Source organism: Falco rusticolus, chromosome 1 (genome assembly GCF_015220075.1).
Source record: "Falco rusticolus isolate bFalRus1 chromosome 1, bFalRus1.pri, whole genome shotgun sequence".
Taxonomy (NCBI): Eukaryota; Metazoa; Chordata; class Aves; order Falconiformes; family Falconidae; genus Falco; species Falco rusticolus.
The window spans coordinates 82,779,929-82,796,064 of record NC_051187.1 but is presented as its reverse complement, the minus strand read 5'-3'; the positions used below and the strand labels follow the sequence as shown (position 1 = coordinate 82,796,064).

Here is a 16,136-nt window from a genome sequence, read left to right as displayed (position 1 = left end):
GTGTCTTTCCGGGATGCTTGGGATGTCATGTGTGGAGCTTACAGTCGCAGGGCTCTGTGACTTATCCTAAGACACAGTCCATAAAGGGTAGATAGGGGGCATTGTCACCCTTACACTGATGACTCAGTTGAGCTGAATTTCTCTCCTTCACCCTCTGTTTGCCAAGTATGTACTTAAGTAAAGCTTCCTGCTTTCACATTGACAGGCTCATTAGGCTTTCGATCACTGGACTACTTTGTTAACTAGCTGTGTACCTTTGAGGCTTAAGATCAGTCAACAGTCATCAGGTGGTGATTGTGTCGTTGTGTACAAACCAGCAGCACTAAGAGGGGTCGAAGTCTTGCTTACCCCTGTCAGAGAGAGCTACCAAACAGAAGAAAAATTTCTCCAAGCCTTTCTGATGGTCGCTGCCCAGAAAAGGGACCTGCGGGTCAGCAGTGATGGCAACTAGCAGGAGTTTCAGGGAGCATGGTGGGCTGGAAAGAGCCATCAGAGCATGAGGCTGAGTTATGCTTTTGATACTGAAATGTTTTGCTGCAGCTTTGGGTGGTGTTGTGCTGTCTGTTATGTCTCTTTATGATCCAGTATCTTCTCCTGTTGGTCTGTTTTTCTATGCTTGAATACTAAGTGTATTACTAAGTACGAGTGTATTACAAGTACTACATGGCAAGTTCTGTGTACTGCAGTGACTACACAAATACTTGTGCAGAGAGAACTGTGCCTTATACTTGATAGTGTCAGACCATTAACTGTAATGATGTTGTGGAGTGTCTGCCAACGTGCAGTCTAAAATTTCACACTAAATAATCCCAATACATGAAAAATCTTGGGTAACAGATTTTCAAGTACTTGCTTGGCTACAATGCACAAGCAAGACAGCCACTGGATGATTCCTGCCTAAGAGTTTGGGCTAGATGACCTAGTGGCTTCTTTTGGTGAGAAGGCAGCTCTTCCAGAGAGCGATCCTTGTCCTGAGGAGACCACTTGCTTATTGCAACAGACCACCCACTCCTGGCTTTGTGGTGCTTGTACCGCAGTCCTGGTACCTAACCTGGTACCTGGTAACCTGGTGGCAAGCTTGAGATCTAAGGATTGCTGAAGACTAAAACACATCATGAATTCCCATGGGCATGTATGCTTCTGATAGAAGAAAAAAAGCAAAGCAGATGGCTGTAGCGATGCTGCCGCTGTAGGCCCTTGCAGTCGCGGAGGTGGGGACGTTTGATGGTGGCCCCGTACCTTCAGCCGTGGTTCCCAGCCTGTCTGTAAGCAAAAAACCAGCGGCGTTTGTGGCGGCGATGCCGCTGTAAGGCGGGGAGCGGGGTGAGGAGGTGGCAGCCGGGTACCGCGCACGGCGTGGCGTGGAAGTTCCCCCTGGTGGAGGAACAGGCCCACTGCAGCGAGAGCAGCAATGCGGGTCCTCCCCTTCGGAGGTGGTTTTTAGAGGAGCTGAACATTAACTACGTGTATGTCCATCCCTGCGGCTTTAGCTGAAGCCTATGGGTGCTACTGGTTTCCTGGGGACCAGCTCCAGTGAGCCTGTGTAATAGAAGTTGATCCCGTTGTGGAAGAACGGTGTTAGGTAAAGGCTGGATATTGTGTGATGATCATCTCCCTGTGGAAAAGGGCAGGAGTGTGAGGATGTCTGTGGCCACCTGGGACTGGAGAGATCTGTGATCAGCTTCTAGCTCTGCTGCCTCTGGTTTGAAACATTCAGTCTCTCCCCAGAAGAGTTCCTCACGGGTTACTCACAATACATTAGTGAATTTCAGCCTCTTTCAGCTTATGCTGTCTCAGAATGATGGAAAATTTGCTGCAGATGCACAGTCCTAGAGAAGAACAATGTGTTGGGCATGGAGGCAGGGATCCTGCAGTGCAGCCAGGGTGGCTGGAACCCTGGCCCTGGTGCCTGAAACCAGGCCAGCTGCTCCATGGAGCACCCTCTAAGTGAAGCTTGGGGCTGGTCTCCTGGTGGCAAGCTTGAGATCTAAGGATTGCTGAAGACTAAAACACATCATGAATTCCCATGGGCATGTATGCTTCTGGTAGAAGAAAAAAAGCAAAGCAGTAGAAGATGATTACTAGTGTTCTAATCACGTCCAGCACGTGCCAATGTAGCGAAAGAAAAGAAGAATCCGAAGGAAACTTGGGGAAGAGCAACCTGCAGGTCAAGCCAACATCTGTTGTTTTCTGTGTGGGCAAATGTTCCTTGTGGAACTTGGGCTTCACGGCTGTGAGAGCCCCTAATGAAAACTAACGTGGAGGACAGATTACTGGCTGTCATCATGCATCGTGATGGGAATCCACCTGGATCGTGTGGCCAGTACCCTTCTTGGTTGTGCCTGGAAACTTTGGGGCACGGGGGGGACTCTGTCTCTTCCTATATATTCAAGAAGCCCATCAACACCATGCTGTACTTTGTCCTTAGGTTGGTACGAACAGTCAAGCTAAGCTTTGCTTTGTGTCCTGCTGGGCCGCGGTGGTCCAGGAGCGACACGCGTGTGCCCGCTGCCGCAGCGCGGGGAAGGGACCCAGCCCGGCTGGCGCGGCCACCGCCCCCTGCGTCCCCGAAGACCCCCCGTACGGCCGGGGGTCTCCGGCTGGGGAGGCCGGTGGGAGAGGGGAAGCGTCGGGGGCTCCTCCCCCTCCCCCTCCTCCTCCCGCAGCGCCGAGCACCGCGGGGGGCGGCCGCGGGCCCTGCCCAATGTGGGCGGCCGGGCCCGCCGCGCGTTGGCTGCCGGCGGCGCCGCCAGTGAGGCTGCGCTGAGGCTGCGGGGCCGGATGGCCGAGCCGCCCGCCCCGCTCACTCGGGCGGCGGCCGGCGGCGGGCGAGGAGACGGGGCGAGCCCTCCCTGCCGGGAGAGCCAGCCCTGCGGCACCTAGCGCCATGGTCTCATGGATCATCTCCAGGCTAGTGGTGTGAGTAGCTGCCGGCCGGCACCTGCACGCCCGCGCCCGGCCGTGGGCACGCGTGTGGCTGCATGTCGGGGGGTGTGCGGGGGCCGTGCCGCCTCTGCCGCTCGCCCCCGCTATGGAGACGCGGTGGCGGCGAGTCGGCTAAATTTAGCGGGTTGTTGGTAGGGATGGGCAGCTCGGCTGCTTGGTGGGTGAGGGAGAAGATAAGGTGTGTCAAACGGTATTTTCCAGCGTGGGAAAATTACCAGGGGATGGAGGGCAAAACGCTGCCGTGCTGTACAGCGCAAGGTGGCAGGGGAGGAGGAGGGCGACTGGCATCTCCCGGTGCTCGGCGATGAAGGGTCCTGGGGGTCAGGAGGGGGAATCGAGCCTCAGCGGGTGGGAAAATGGACGTGGATTTGGGCAGAGGGGCTTTGTTAGCGGGGCTCGGCGCGGCCGGCCGGGACTCGCGAGGGGGCGTGGGAGAGGCAGCGGCGGGGTCTCCCAGCCGCTCCCCCGGCTTTCTTCTCTCTCTCTCTTTTTTTTTTTTTTTTTTTTTTTAAGAAATATCAAATATTTCTTTCCTCTTTGTCACTTGCCGCCCACCCTCTCAAAAGATGTTCTCGATTTCCCTTTAACCTGTCAGCCTGGGAGGAGAAGCATGTGGATCTTTGCACTTGTCCTACAGCTTTTCCATGGCTCGAAATGCTGTAGGTGGGAATACATGTAGAAATTCCCTGGAAATTCTTCCCGGCAACAGGGTAAAATGGAGCAACCTCGAGGTATATATTCATCTGCCCCACTTGATAAGAGATTCAGTGAGAAAAGGTCATTTTTGATACCACTAGGAAAATTCCTGGGGAGGGAGTTTAGGCTTAAGGTGGGGCAGCAAGGATGGCTGATTTGTCTCCCTTCTGGAAATGTGGCTGGTCAGGGGTAGTACACTAAATCAGATGAATCATTTGCCAGTTTTCTCTGTCTGATGCATACAGCTGCAGACTCAGGAGAACATCTGTTGTGCTTTTTAAGTTATTGTAAAGGGTCTGCAAGGGCCTGTCACTTTCTTTGTCTGCAAGAAACGTGCCATGATGTTGCACCATCAGCATAGTTCCAGAAAGGCATTTTCAAGGTCTCCTCTTTTGCCGTATGAGATGAAACATCAGAAGGGAAACTCGCCTTGATCTTAGCTCTCTCTCTGTATCACTAAGACATTGGGCGGCTGTCAGATATGAAAATTTTGGGGGATTCCAAAGTTGAATTTAGCCTTTTGAGGTATATCATGTGGATTCAGCTGCAGTTGTTGCTAGCTGTTATTGGGTTTGCACTTCATTCTGGTAAAGCGTGTTAAATATGTAAATGATTTAATTTGTACAGTATGCTGTCAGAAATATCTGCACAGTTAATGTGACGTAACATATATTGTCCAAGGCTGCTTTTCTTCTCTACTAATTTCCACTTTGAAAAAACCTGTCATCGTGTAACCCAGCTAACCCTCAAGAACAAAGAATGTCTATGGAGAGGTGGTAGTTTAACTTACTTACCTCAGCACACACACATAGACATGGGTGATTTTATCTAAGACATATAGACTGGGTGAAAATCTGATAGGGGTACGATATGGAGCAGTTGACATCTACAGTCAGCTAATTAGCTGAACATATAAACCTTCCTGTTCTCTTCAGCTTTATTTATCTGAATAGCACGTCACAGTATGAAATCAGCTGTGTAGATTATGGTACCAATTATTTATTATACTAGAATTTCAACATCAAATAACAATTTGAATATGCAGTGTAAATATTAATAATTTAGTAATCATAGTAATAATTTTAAAATAATTTTGCAAGGAAAACTAGGGCAAGCTAAGCTTGATCACCACTTTCTTTGCACTGCTACTTAGTATACATCTATCTTTTAAGAATGCTTTGCACCAGGAAGTGCTGGTTTGTTAGGATCCCAGCAAGAAACTCAAACTCTGTAGACTACTGCTTAAAATACCATTTACCAGAGCTAACATCATAAAGAAGAAGAGGAGAGTATAAATAATCTTACATCCCATCAGATGCTGGAAACCCTGAACTGCCGAGTGTTACTAATGAAACTGGAACAGCCCTCCAGTCTGGGTGCAGCACACCCACCATGCAGGTCCGTCTGTGAAAAGATTACCTTACATTTTGGTTTTTTGAGCCTTATAGTATTTTCGCTTTTTATTTTATTAAAAAAAAAGAAGAAGAAGAAAAAGAAGAAAAGGCAATCCTATTCATCATTTCTACTGTCAAATGAAAAGGACGTTCATGAAAGAACTTGTGGCCACACTTTTAGAGGAAGACAAACAGGTACAGGCAGACTGGTGACTGGTGAGCTTCCTACAGGCTTCTTTGTTGCAGTTAACCAGCTGAGTTGGCACTGCATCCAAGGGAAATGTGCAGTACAGTGTTGGCCAGAAGGGCAAGATATGTGCAGCATCGCACAGACCTGCGCCTATTCAGGTTAACTGTTGGGTGGATCACTGACTCTATGGTGTACAGTGGTCTTCAGATTAGGATCATGGCAAAGATTTAACCTGTCTAATCTGGTTTCTTCATCTCATTACGAATCACTAGTTGATCCATCAGTACAGATAGCTGTGCTCTAAGTAGAATGGTCACCTGGCTGGGCTTTTCCCTCCCCTGTTCATGCCTATTTAGGTTTTTTTCCCATCAAATCTTACTCATAAGGATTATGAGGAAAGTGGTGTGGTGTGTTTTAGACACACTGTGAGTATTGCTTTGTGCTCTTATGACTTCAGCTGATCTCTGTGGGGGTTATGTCTGATATGACTCAGCTAACAGAAAGGGCTTTAAAACAAAAAGCAAACCTTCGCTTTGGCTCTTGGGTGCTCTGTTGCTTCCACTGTCTCCGATTTGCTTGTTACTATCTCTGTCCTGGATGTTTCGATTTCCAAAATGTTGCTGAAGAAGAAGGGTCTGTGAGCATTCCTCACCCACTTCAGTGGGAAGCCAGGCAGCTTATTGCAAACCTGCTCTTACATCATTTCAGTGTAGTCTTTGGACTTTGTGTTAGTGCTGTTTTGGAGTGCTGGCTTGCTTGTTCTGTTCTGCCTGCAGAGCTATGTGTAGGTAACACCCAGAAAAGAGAGGACAAAAACTTAAGAGCAGCATCTTATACTGCCATAGCTGTGCATTAAAGTCTAAGACTTTATTATGTCAGGATCTGCACTAGGTACTGTACAAATGCAAAGCAAAAAGACAGGGGTGTGCCTGGATATCTGTTTCCGTTAAAAGCTCAATTCTCATCCTCCTGTTGTCCAGGTAGTTTTTTCACAAAGCTCAATGAAACAAAATCAGGATGTTCTTTTTCTGGCAGTAGATTACAGGTGACTTTTCCACCAGGGGATGTCTGTGATTGCTGTAATAGCAATTGTTGCATCTTGGAGTTATTTGTTACTTTGTCTCTTGCAGTGACTGGAATGGGATAGCACCGTTATGTTTGCGTTAATTACAATCCTTTTTTATTCATCATCTCTGAGTACATCTCAAAGGACATCCTGGAACACCTGTATCTCAGTTTCCTCATCTGTGAAGTGTAATGAACTGTGCTGAATTTATCTTGCTTGAGACAGACCAGAAGGGATCAGTGGCATGTCCTACCATCTACAGCTTATTACTATTCACTTCAAAGGAGGTTCTTTTTGCTTCAGGTGGTAAAGACCACTCTGGCAGAAAGACTTGGGATCAGGATCAGTCTTCATTATTGCAGTCCAGTTCAGCTACAATGCACACCACTGGCAGTCCTAGGTGGTTACTGATCTGCTATACCTTTTGCCTGTTGTCTAAAAGTATTTTGAAGTTAAAAGTGATATTTCTAAATGAGGCCTATTGTATTTGCATGGAAATCCTATTCTTTTCCCAGAAACGTGGAATTTGCTTTTTGTGCTTGGGATCACGCAGAACAGAAATACAAGTTTTTCCTCTGACTCTGGAAGTTAGGCACATCATACTGCCTGTTGAAAGCCTTTCAGTATGGAACACGTGGCAGAAGAAGTTGTCAGTAGGAAAGAGGCTGGATCAGACAGGTCATCGATAGTTGAGAAGTTACTGTGTGACTTAGGCATTTGAATTCCTGCTGTGAGAAGCTTAGAAGTACATTGCAAATGGTTAGATATGTTCTTCATGGTGAAAAACTGCAGCCTAATCATGCTTTTTTGCCAGTATTTGGTTTTTTTTAATCAAAATATCAGCAATGGCTTGTCTGATCTCTTACGGTTTGATGTGAAATAGGGTGGCAGCCTCAGATGTGTTCACTGGGAATTCCTGGCCCTGTGTGGAAGTAAACAGGGATTTGGGGATTTATCAGAGGCATCCTTTCTTCAAGCTGTCACTGGAAGTAGGTAGGTCTGAACAAAACTGAAGAGGAATCAAAGAATTCTTCAAACTGATGAGTAAAATTTCCTTCCCTGTCACAGTTTGTCAGTTTTTTCTTTCTTGGTTACTGTGATGCCGTTTTAGCAAGGGTACGTGAGATTAACCACCCCCATCCTCAGCTGGTGTAAATCCATAGTGCTACTGAGTCAGATGTCAATTTAATCAAAAGACACTGCTTACATCAGTAAAGAATTTCCATTTTAGAGAAACTTACAAAATCCTTCTTCCTCCTGTTTTTTGTGGAAGCCTGAAGAGATTTATGAATGAAAAAAACCTTAAGCCATATAATAGATACTATATGATGATAGAAAGCGTTAACTTGTATCCTTTTCACCAGAGGCAGGCAGACAGGATCTCCTCAGTTGGGTGAGGGTTGTTCTCATGAAGGCATAGCACAGCTCTGTGCTTTTGGTTATTGATATATCAGCATTAGTGTTTCAGTTGATATATTCCACATATGTGAAGGTCCTTCTTCACAGTCTATGTTTTTTATTTAGTGCTGAGAGGGTGATGTGAAGGATTATGGTATTTATTGCTTTGTTCAGGCCTCAACACCAGTGATGCAAAATTTCCTGAAAACACAGTGATGGGCCTAGTGTGCCTTGAGCTCTCAGCTAAGGCTATGGGATGAGTTTGCAGTAGACTTTTTTTTACATGCTCTGAGGCTGGGAAGTGGGAAGGGCAAACCACCTGCAGAGTTTGCTAAGAAATGTTATAATAAGGTGGTGCAATCCCTCTGAAAATGATCATGCAGTCTTGCACTGCTGCTCCCCTTTGCCTGACAAGCAAGGGGGTCTTTGCAGCTCCCAGCTCAGCTCAGTTTCCACCATGTGCATCTCTACTGCAGCTTTTACAGCTCTGCTGAGGGGGCAGAACCTGTTGGTGACAGTAACTGACAGAGGAGCATCCAGCGCAGGTGCGACATTTGCTTTGCCCTTCACATGAGATGTGACTGTGCTGATCATGCTGCAGGGGATAATGCTGCCTACTGCTTTGTCAACCGTGACCCAGATTTTCCTGCACAAGCACAGATGTGTTGGAAATGCTCTTAGCCCTGGTGGGGAAGGTTTTCTTGCATGCACGTTACAGATGTTACTAGTCCTGGTTTGGTAATTAAGGATGTTTTACCAAACTTACAAAGAAATTATGAGTTATATCTAAGGGGCTTGGCCTTTGAAGCTGCCTTAATACAGTATTTTTGCCTTTGTGGGACCCTCTTCATTTCACTATATTGAAGCATTAATTTAGTATTGTGTCACTGGACTGATTTTTACTGCCATTGTACTGGTAAGTACTGAGGCACAGGGAGATCAAGTGGCATGTCCAGTATTCCATGGGAAACCTGTAGTAACTGGTAGTATATTTCCTTCAGGCTCCTTGATGAATAAATTAACGATAGGGATCTAATCAAGGGAATTAGGCAATGTGATGGACTTGTGATGGGTATGAGAGGGGTAGAAAAAACCTACAGACTTAAATAGGTACTACCTGAAGCAGTCAAACAACCAAAGGCTTAAATATTATGAATAATGACCCATTCCCTTTCAGATCCTCAGTGCTGTTGTCAGTGTCACAGACAGCAGAATGTAATAGCCAGACTGCCTAATTCAGGCTAAAAAGTCAGGCATTACACTACCTAATGTTGGTTACTTAGTCCCAGCTGGTAGATTTAGATCCAAGGTACTCAACTTGTGGTCCACAGATGGCTGGTAGTCCACAAATCAGGCAGTCCATAGAAATGTTTCAGGTCTAAAACAGTAACCCTCATACAGGCAGTTATCAGTTATATATGAACCGATTTAATCAGGTGATACAATTTTTTACTACATTTTTTTAGTTACAAGCTTTGTAATTCTACCGAATTACAATTTTGTAGAAGTTTAATGTTTCAGCATTTTACCAATTCCATGTGACTCATTATTTGCCAGCTATCCTTCAACGACAATGGGATATAAAATGAGTTGTATGTTTCTTTCAAAGGGGCAGGTAGTCCAGTGATGAGGAAAAGTTGAGAAACACTCTTCCATGCTCTTATTGCAGTTAATAGAGGAGACCGACATCTCTGAGGAGCTTCCATAAAGATAGCGTGTAGCATGGAAAGCTGTTTGGTCAAGAGGAAATGCTTGGTAGAAAGAGGACAAAGGAGGGCATATAATCATGTCGCCCACTTCTTGAGCAGTTACTTCTAAGTACTGAGCACTGTGTTTGCCTTTCTGCTTCCATGCTTTCAGCAGACAGAGGTGGTATCTTGGAAACTTTCAGGTTAATCATAAAGGTAGGTGAGCACTGCAGGAATGTTGTCTGGTTTGGACTGCCATAGAACCTTTATATAGCAAAATTTTTTCTATGTCCTCATTAGGCAGCTAGGAGCTGAGTCTAGATTTCATTTTGTTGAGTTGTCCACTTGACTTGCTCAGGGCCACTCAGCAGATTTCACCTAGGTCTTGTGAGATGAAATGGCTTTATAGAAGGATGATCCCTGTAATTGGGCTCTTTGCAAGCAAAGCATGTATGGCAAAAAATCATTTAAATCATCCGTGTTGTTCATCTTAATCATATGCTGCTTTTTGCAGAGGAAGGTGTCACGTGCTTTTGTTATCACTTGTATGCTATTTGGATTGTAAACTTTTTTGGGGCAGAAAGTCTTATTTAGTATTTTTGATTTTACAGCACTCTAGACAATGGGGTTTAGTCTCTAGTTGGCTGGTTCCCTTAAGTTCGGTAGTAATATAAAAGTAAATACTGTATGAATAAATGCAACTCTGCCTTCTAGGTGAATCATTTATGGATTGATGCTGTGCTCCTTGGTAATTTCTTTGTGGCACTATTACTGGTACAGCATTCATGTTCTGTTTTGGTATTTCCCATGCATGTAGTAAGACAAGATTCGTGCTCTGAGGAGCTCTTAATTTAAACTGATGAAATATAGGCAAAACAGATGGTGAGCAGAGTGGTGAGAATGAACTAGAAGAAGTGACAAAATGAAAACTGTGTTTTACCTTTCCATGACTTGTCTGCTTCTGAAGAGAAGGAATGAGATAATGGGACATGCCTGCTCATTCTGCAGGCAGGCCTCAGGAAGGCACTCCAGACCTGGAGCAGCATGCCAGAACTAGAAGCACGGGTGGTACTTTCCCAAGCTTTGTACACAGAATCACTTCATCTTTTGATACGAACCTCAGAGTAGGCATATCTCCTTAGTAGGGTGCTCTGCTTTTTGTTTCTTGTAGACACATTTTGCAGGATCTAGAAGAGGAGGACAAGGGGTTTTAATTTGATGTGGGTGGTAAAGCAGTGACCTGCAGGCTGGTAAAGCTGCCACATAGCCATAAGACGGGCAAGGATGGTACAGAAGAAGGAGAGAAGCTGGTTGTACAGTAAGTACAAATGACGAGCAAGAATTATGTTTCAGAAGGGACACACATTTATATGGAGGCAGAGGATTAGGTATCAAGTTGGAGATTGACTTTTGGGAGCAACAGCAGGACAGCTGGGAACATTGGCTTGGTGTCGTACTTTAGTAAAGGTTTGCTTCTTCACATGCTGCCTGCTTGCTTGCCGTGTCCCTTACTGCTAATGCATTAATTGCTAATAAATAACCGACCAACCAATTCCAAAGCAGGAATCAATCAACTGGTCAGTAAAGCTGCAGTCCATCTTTCCCCCTTCTCTCTCACAGAGCCAACAGCAGTCTTTTGCTTTCCAAAATGGCAAATTTTACAGGACAACAAAACCAGTATTGAAGAACCTATTTGTGAGGAGCTAGGAAGAATGCCCCTCATGTCTGGAATTTTGTGTCTTTTTGGACGGGTCCCAGGGATGCCAGGGCAACGTGCGTAGCCTGCTTTTGAGTCTACTGAGCAATTCAATGCTATCAGTATCAACAAACAGTTGAAGCTCCTGCTCAAGAAGCATTTCTGTTCTGTTGAGTTCATACTATTGCTTCCTTTCATTCAGCTCAGTTGAGCTCATTTATTCTATTTCTTGTTTCCAGCCTTTAAATAAGTGTTTTTAGAGGAAAGCCAAAAACTGACAGACATTTCTTCCCTCATGTTTTGGAGGGAGGCTTATGACCAATAACCAGCCTTTTACAAGGGAGGAAAGGGCCTGCACTGCACATTTTGTATGAGAACACCAAGAGTCTGGATTCAGCAATATGGCAAACTCCCTGCGGGAAGAGGGCAAGTTATTTATTCTTAATTTGGTACCTATAACATAGGCTTAGTGGTAAATTCTGTCCATCTAAACTGTCAGTTCTGCTTTACATGTGATAGATCCTGATGTGGGCATGAGACACACTCTCTCCAGTTGAATTGGAGGGGCAAATTAAATATGCATTTTGAGCTGAAATTTCCAAGTCAGCGGTCAAAAGTTCAGGGGTGCTTCAGGATGTTTTGTGTAGATTGGCCTCTTCTGTGGCAAAGCTCTCCTGATTATCAGTTGCTGAGAAGCACTCATGGAGGAGTGAAACCAAGAATCTTAGATGGCATTTCATGAGAACTGCACTTCTGGGGAGACAGATGGGAAACACCTGGTCAAGATTAAAAGCAGAGCAATCACAGGAAGACGACCTTCTCCTGTCATCACATTTCATGGCTACCTTTGTCTCAATGTCTTCAGCACAAATGCTCTAACACTTGCTGTGGGCATGTGGGGAGAGCAGCTTACCTGGGCTGCAGGTCCCATTAAACAGCCATAGTGATAAGGTTGCCATTCTGCCTCAGGCAGTTGCTTCAGGGCTGCTCTGGGCTGTGCTCTGTCTTGGGCCCTTTTGTGGATGAGCAGTTCAAGGCTCTTGAGCCTCATCCAGCTCATGGAAGGGTTCTGCCTGTCCTGCTGCCTCTTCTGCTGGGCACTTGGGAGGACATGTGTCTGTGCATGTCTAAACTTGTACCTATGAGCCACCTATATTATGTGACCCACAAGAAACTATCCGAAGTGTTAGATCAGCCTGAATAACACCATCTGGCTCCTAAAATCTACCTGCAGAATTCATGGTGACACTTGAAAGAGAAAGATGGATGCTGGAGCTGCCCTGAGGCTAAAAGGCTTTGGGTTTAGTGATATATTTCAGGGGAAAACATTGAGTGGTTTCAATGCGGTTGCACGGCTGGAGAATGAGAGCAAAACTGGTGGCTATATGGAAATTAATTGATGGTCAGTGTTTAGATTTCACTGAGCATGTCCCTCTGCAAAAATCCCCACTATCCTAGTCAGTATTTTTTCTGGAAGTCACAGCAGAGGGAGAGGTCAGGGACATAATGGACTCAGGCGCTGAATGAGACTTTCTCCCTTCCAGATGATCCATGTAGGTCTCAGCTGAAGCACGTTGGCAGAGCAGCTTGGAAGCAGTTTGCATCTTCCCTGGTTAATTGCACCTGTTTTGCAGCTGAACAAAAGATTCCATTTTCCAGGTTTATTGTTTTCACTCTGCTCATAAGGATTTCGGTCAAAACAGAAGGATGTTGCTATTTAGAAAGAACATTAATAATTAAATTGAGATACTCCAAGGAATACACCCCATAAGGCTGGGTTTGTTGAATTTAAGTAGATCATAATAATTTCCATGGCAACGTACTGCTGTCCTATATACAGAAGGGGTCTTCCCTGTAGGATCTAAAGCAGAAAGGAAGCTGTTACTTAAAAGAGATACCTTAACACAGAAAATGGAATAGTTACCTGCATAAATGTTGTAGGAATTTTCTCATGCTTGTTATATTGTACTAGCCTTTTTTCATAGCTGTCAGAATGCAATCAGTCAAACCAATCCCCTGCTGACTCTAATGATTTAGGGGGAAAATGGTGATCTAATGATCCTTTTTCAGAACATAGGCTCTCTCTCTCACAAATACATCCGTATCTGTGTATATATATAGCTGTAACTGTCTTGAATCTGTAACATAGACTACTGTGGTAATTTTGAACAGGCCTACTAGAATCTCTGTGTTGCCTAGACCTGTGTTTGTGATATTAGTCTCCCATCTCACAGCATTAGATAAAGCTTGTTTCATCTATTTGGATAGCATTTTGAGATTTTTGTATATGGTGTGTTCTGTTACAGCTGATTGTTAGTCAGGAATTTGTAATGGTGGTCTAGCACCTGAACACTTGAAGATAATTGAGTAATCACACATCCACTTAGAAGTTTTGGAGATCCTTAGATCTAACACAGGGGTCCTCAAACTACGGCCCACGGGCCGGATACGGGGTATTTACACACCCCCCCGCCAGGGGTTGGGGGGGGAAACCAAGCAGCCGCAGATGACTGCCTGCCACTGCATCCGCGCGCCGGCCCCCTGGTTAAAAAGTTTGAGGACCCCTGATCTAACAGGAATTGCACCAGCACTTTTTCTCTAATCTAGCAATCAAATAAGTGATCATCATTTTAGACACTTAAAAAAGCCTTACAGAGACATGGGCAGAGTTACAGAATCCTTGTGAAATGAAAAGTGGTCATCCAAACAGAAAAGATGGAATTTAATAGAAAAGTTCATGATGTAACCTTCTAACAAAAAAGCCACAGTATATGAGTGGGGTAAAATTGTTCATATCTGGAATAATTGCAGCTTCTTTGTTTGTCAGTGGAAGTAGGCTAAGTGGTGCATCACCAAATTTTAACAAGAACGGCCACAAAAATTCCTAGTCCTGGCTTATGGTAAACCTGAAGGGTCAAGGGTGGATGTTCTGCAGGCAGAATAAATAGCTGGAAAATGCTGACTGAATGCAAACCTCAGTCATTTCTCATCCCTAAGGCAATACCAGAGCTTCAAGCTGTGTTAACTGGTGCAGCTCTGCTCAAGTCAGTGAATGGATAAATCTACCCAGGTCAGAATCGAAACTGAAGTTGTGTTTGTGGCTCAGAACGGTGAGGGCTTTGTAGAGCGTGCCAGCTAGATCCTAGAAAATTGAATATTATGGGACAGGAACTGGCCAGTTCGAGATAACAGAGGACTTTGGTTCCTTACAAGCCTCATGTTAAACTGCCCTTTGAATGGTGACAAATTGAGGACAGAGGGCTCCCAAAGATATGATTCTGTCAGGACAGTTATTTTATTCTTTCTTTCATTATAGTGTTGGGAATTTCATCACTAGATTTGGAATATGGCTTTGCCTGCACTTCAACAACCAAAACCAATCAAATGGGCCACCCCAAAGCCCTTTATCAAGATATCTCTGACATCAGATCTGGAGCACTCTGTTGAGCTTCACTATTGTTAATACCCACTGAAAGCTGAAGATTTCTCTTCAGATTCAGTCTAAAGAATCCTAATGCCTTACAGCAGACCACCCAAGCACATATATTTTAAAAGCTACTTTAACAGTGTCAGACAGGGAGAAACTCTGTCATCTCTCATGCTTCATCCCTGTACCCTTACGTGAAGATCTGTTACAGATCTGGTGCAGCACATTGCAGCATGCTAGCTAACCATGGCCTGCTGCCATTAGCTCTTTGGTTGCATCCCTGATCCTGACTATCTTAAATCAGTGTTGCTTTGCAGACTTTCCAGAATTGGGAATCCCAGGGGCTCACTGACAGCCATTTCCAGAGCCCAAGGGGGTGTGGCACATGGCTGATGATACAGACCCTATGCATATTTCTACAGAGTATTCCTAGATCACTACAGAAAGAGCAGAGCTGGTTAAGAGACTGTGTACAGCCAGAGTGAAAGATCTTGCCAGATGTCCATGGGGCAGGACATGCATTTTAATTACAAAAATACTATGCCAGATTTTGCATGGTACTTGAAACCAAACCAGTCTGCTTTCCTTGTAGTTTCTGTATGATTCCTAGTTAATCTCATGTAAATTCACTCTGTAAAATATCTGTCTTCTCCGCCCTGCCCCCCTCCCCAGATTTACTTACAGATTAGATATTTTTCCCCTCTTTGCTGTAGTGTGTGTCCTCAGGTTTTTGTACTCAGATATGCTATACAGCCACTGGAACAGCGCAGTGTTCTTTTTCAATTAATATTCTGCTGAAGTTTGCAGATACTTGGGTGTAACAAATCAGATCCCTATTCAAAAACTATTGTGTTTTAGGTATATTCTTGAAACCAAGAAACCTCACTCTGGGCAGTCAGTTCATAAATGGGCCCAGTCTGTGAAGATCCAGTTCTCGAGGCACATTTTATTACAGCTGCATGTTTTGTTTGAAACAACCATTTCATTTCAAAATAGCAATGCTTTGTTTCTGGAGAGTGGCACTTACCACACCGTCATCCTTCTGTGTGAATCTTCTTGCCTGAGAAGGAGAACAAACACTGGACTGTGGCATTTCAACCAGCAGTATTACAATGAATAAGAAGTGATGGAAAAGCATACATAAGATAGCAGGCAGTGTGGGCGTTCCCACAAAAAGTACAAGCTGCCTTCTCAAGCTGCTTACTTAGAAATCTCTAACGGACTTGGAAGCATTGGCTGTCTTTCCTTTTGCTTTCTTCTAAAGTTATTTCTGTGAAGTCTCCATCTGGCTCCCCTAAGCCTCAGTTTGTATTTCTTTTTATATTTTGAGTAGATGCCAGCTGCAAGGTATATATGTGTAAGAGAGGTGAGAAGGGAAAAGAGGTGAAGTCAGTAAGCCAAAAGAAAGAGAAGAGGCAAAGCCTTTACCACTCTGAATTGTACAAGGCACTGGCTTTTTATCCAAGCCTGAAACAAAGAGGTATTCCTTACGGTGTAAGAATGGAGCTATGCCTGTGTCATAGGCTTTGATCTGAACACATTTGTGTTTGGGCAAATACAGAATAGAAGAGAGTGGCATGGCTTATCCTTTTACTCTCTAATGCTCTCAGCCAAAGCCTGAAATTCAGAAAGATA

At 44.7% G+C, this 16,136-nt stretch overlaps 1 protein-coding gene across 10 annotated transcripts in view; it reads left to right on the top strand.

The window, feature by feature from the left end:
- Positions 1-2,713: 2,713 nt before the first annotated feature.
- REEP1 (receptor accessory protein 1) overlaps positions 2,714-16,136 on the top strand; it is a 70,804-nt gene continuing 57,381 nt past the window's right edge. For 2 of the 10 annotated variants that reach the window (XM_037387175.1, XM_037387189.1), the window contains exon 1: positions 2,716-2,919. In XM_037387175.1, the coding sequence (XP_037243072.1) occupies positions 2,888-2,919 (32 nt within the window). In that variant the 5' untranslated portion in view covers positions 2,716-2,887. Of the gene's footprint in view, positions 2,920-16,136 lie in introns of all 10 variants that reach the window. The other 8 variants (XM_037387181.1, XM_037387206.1, XM_037387214.1 and 5 more) reach the window with 5 other exon arrangements.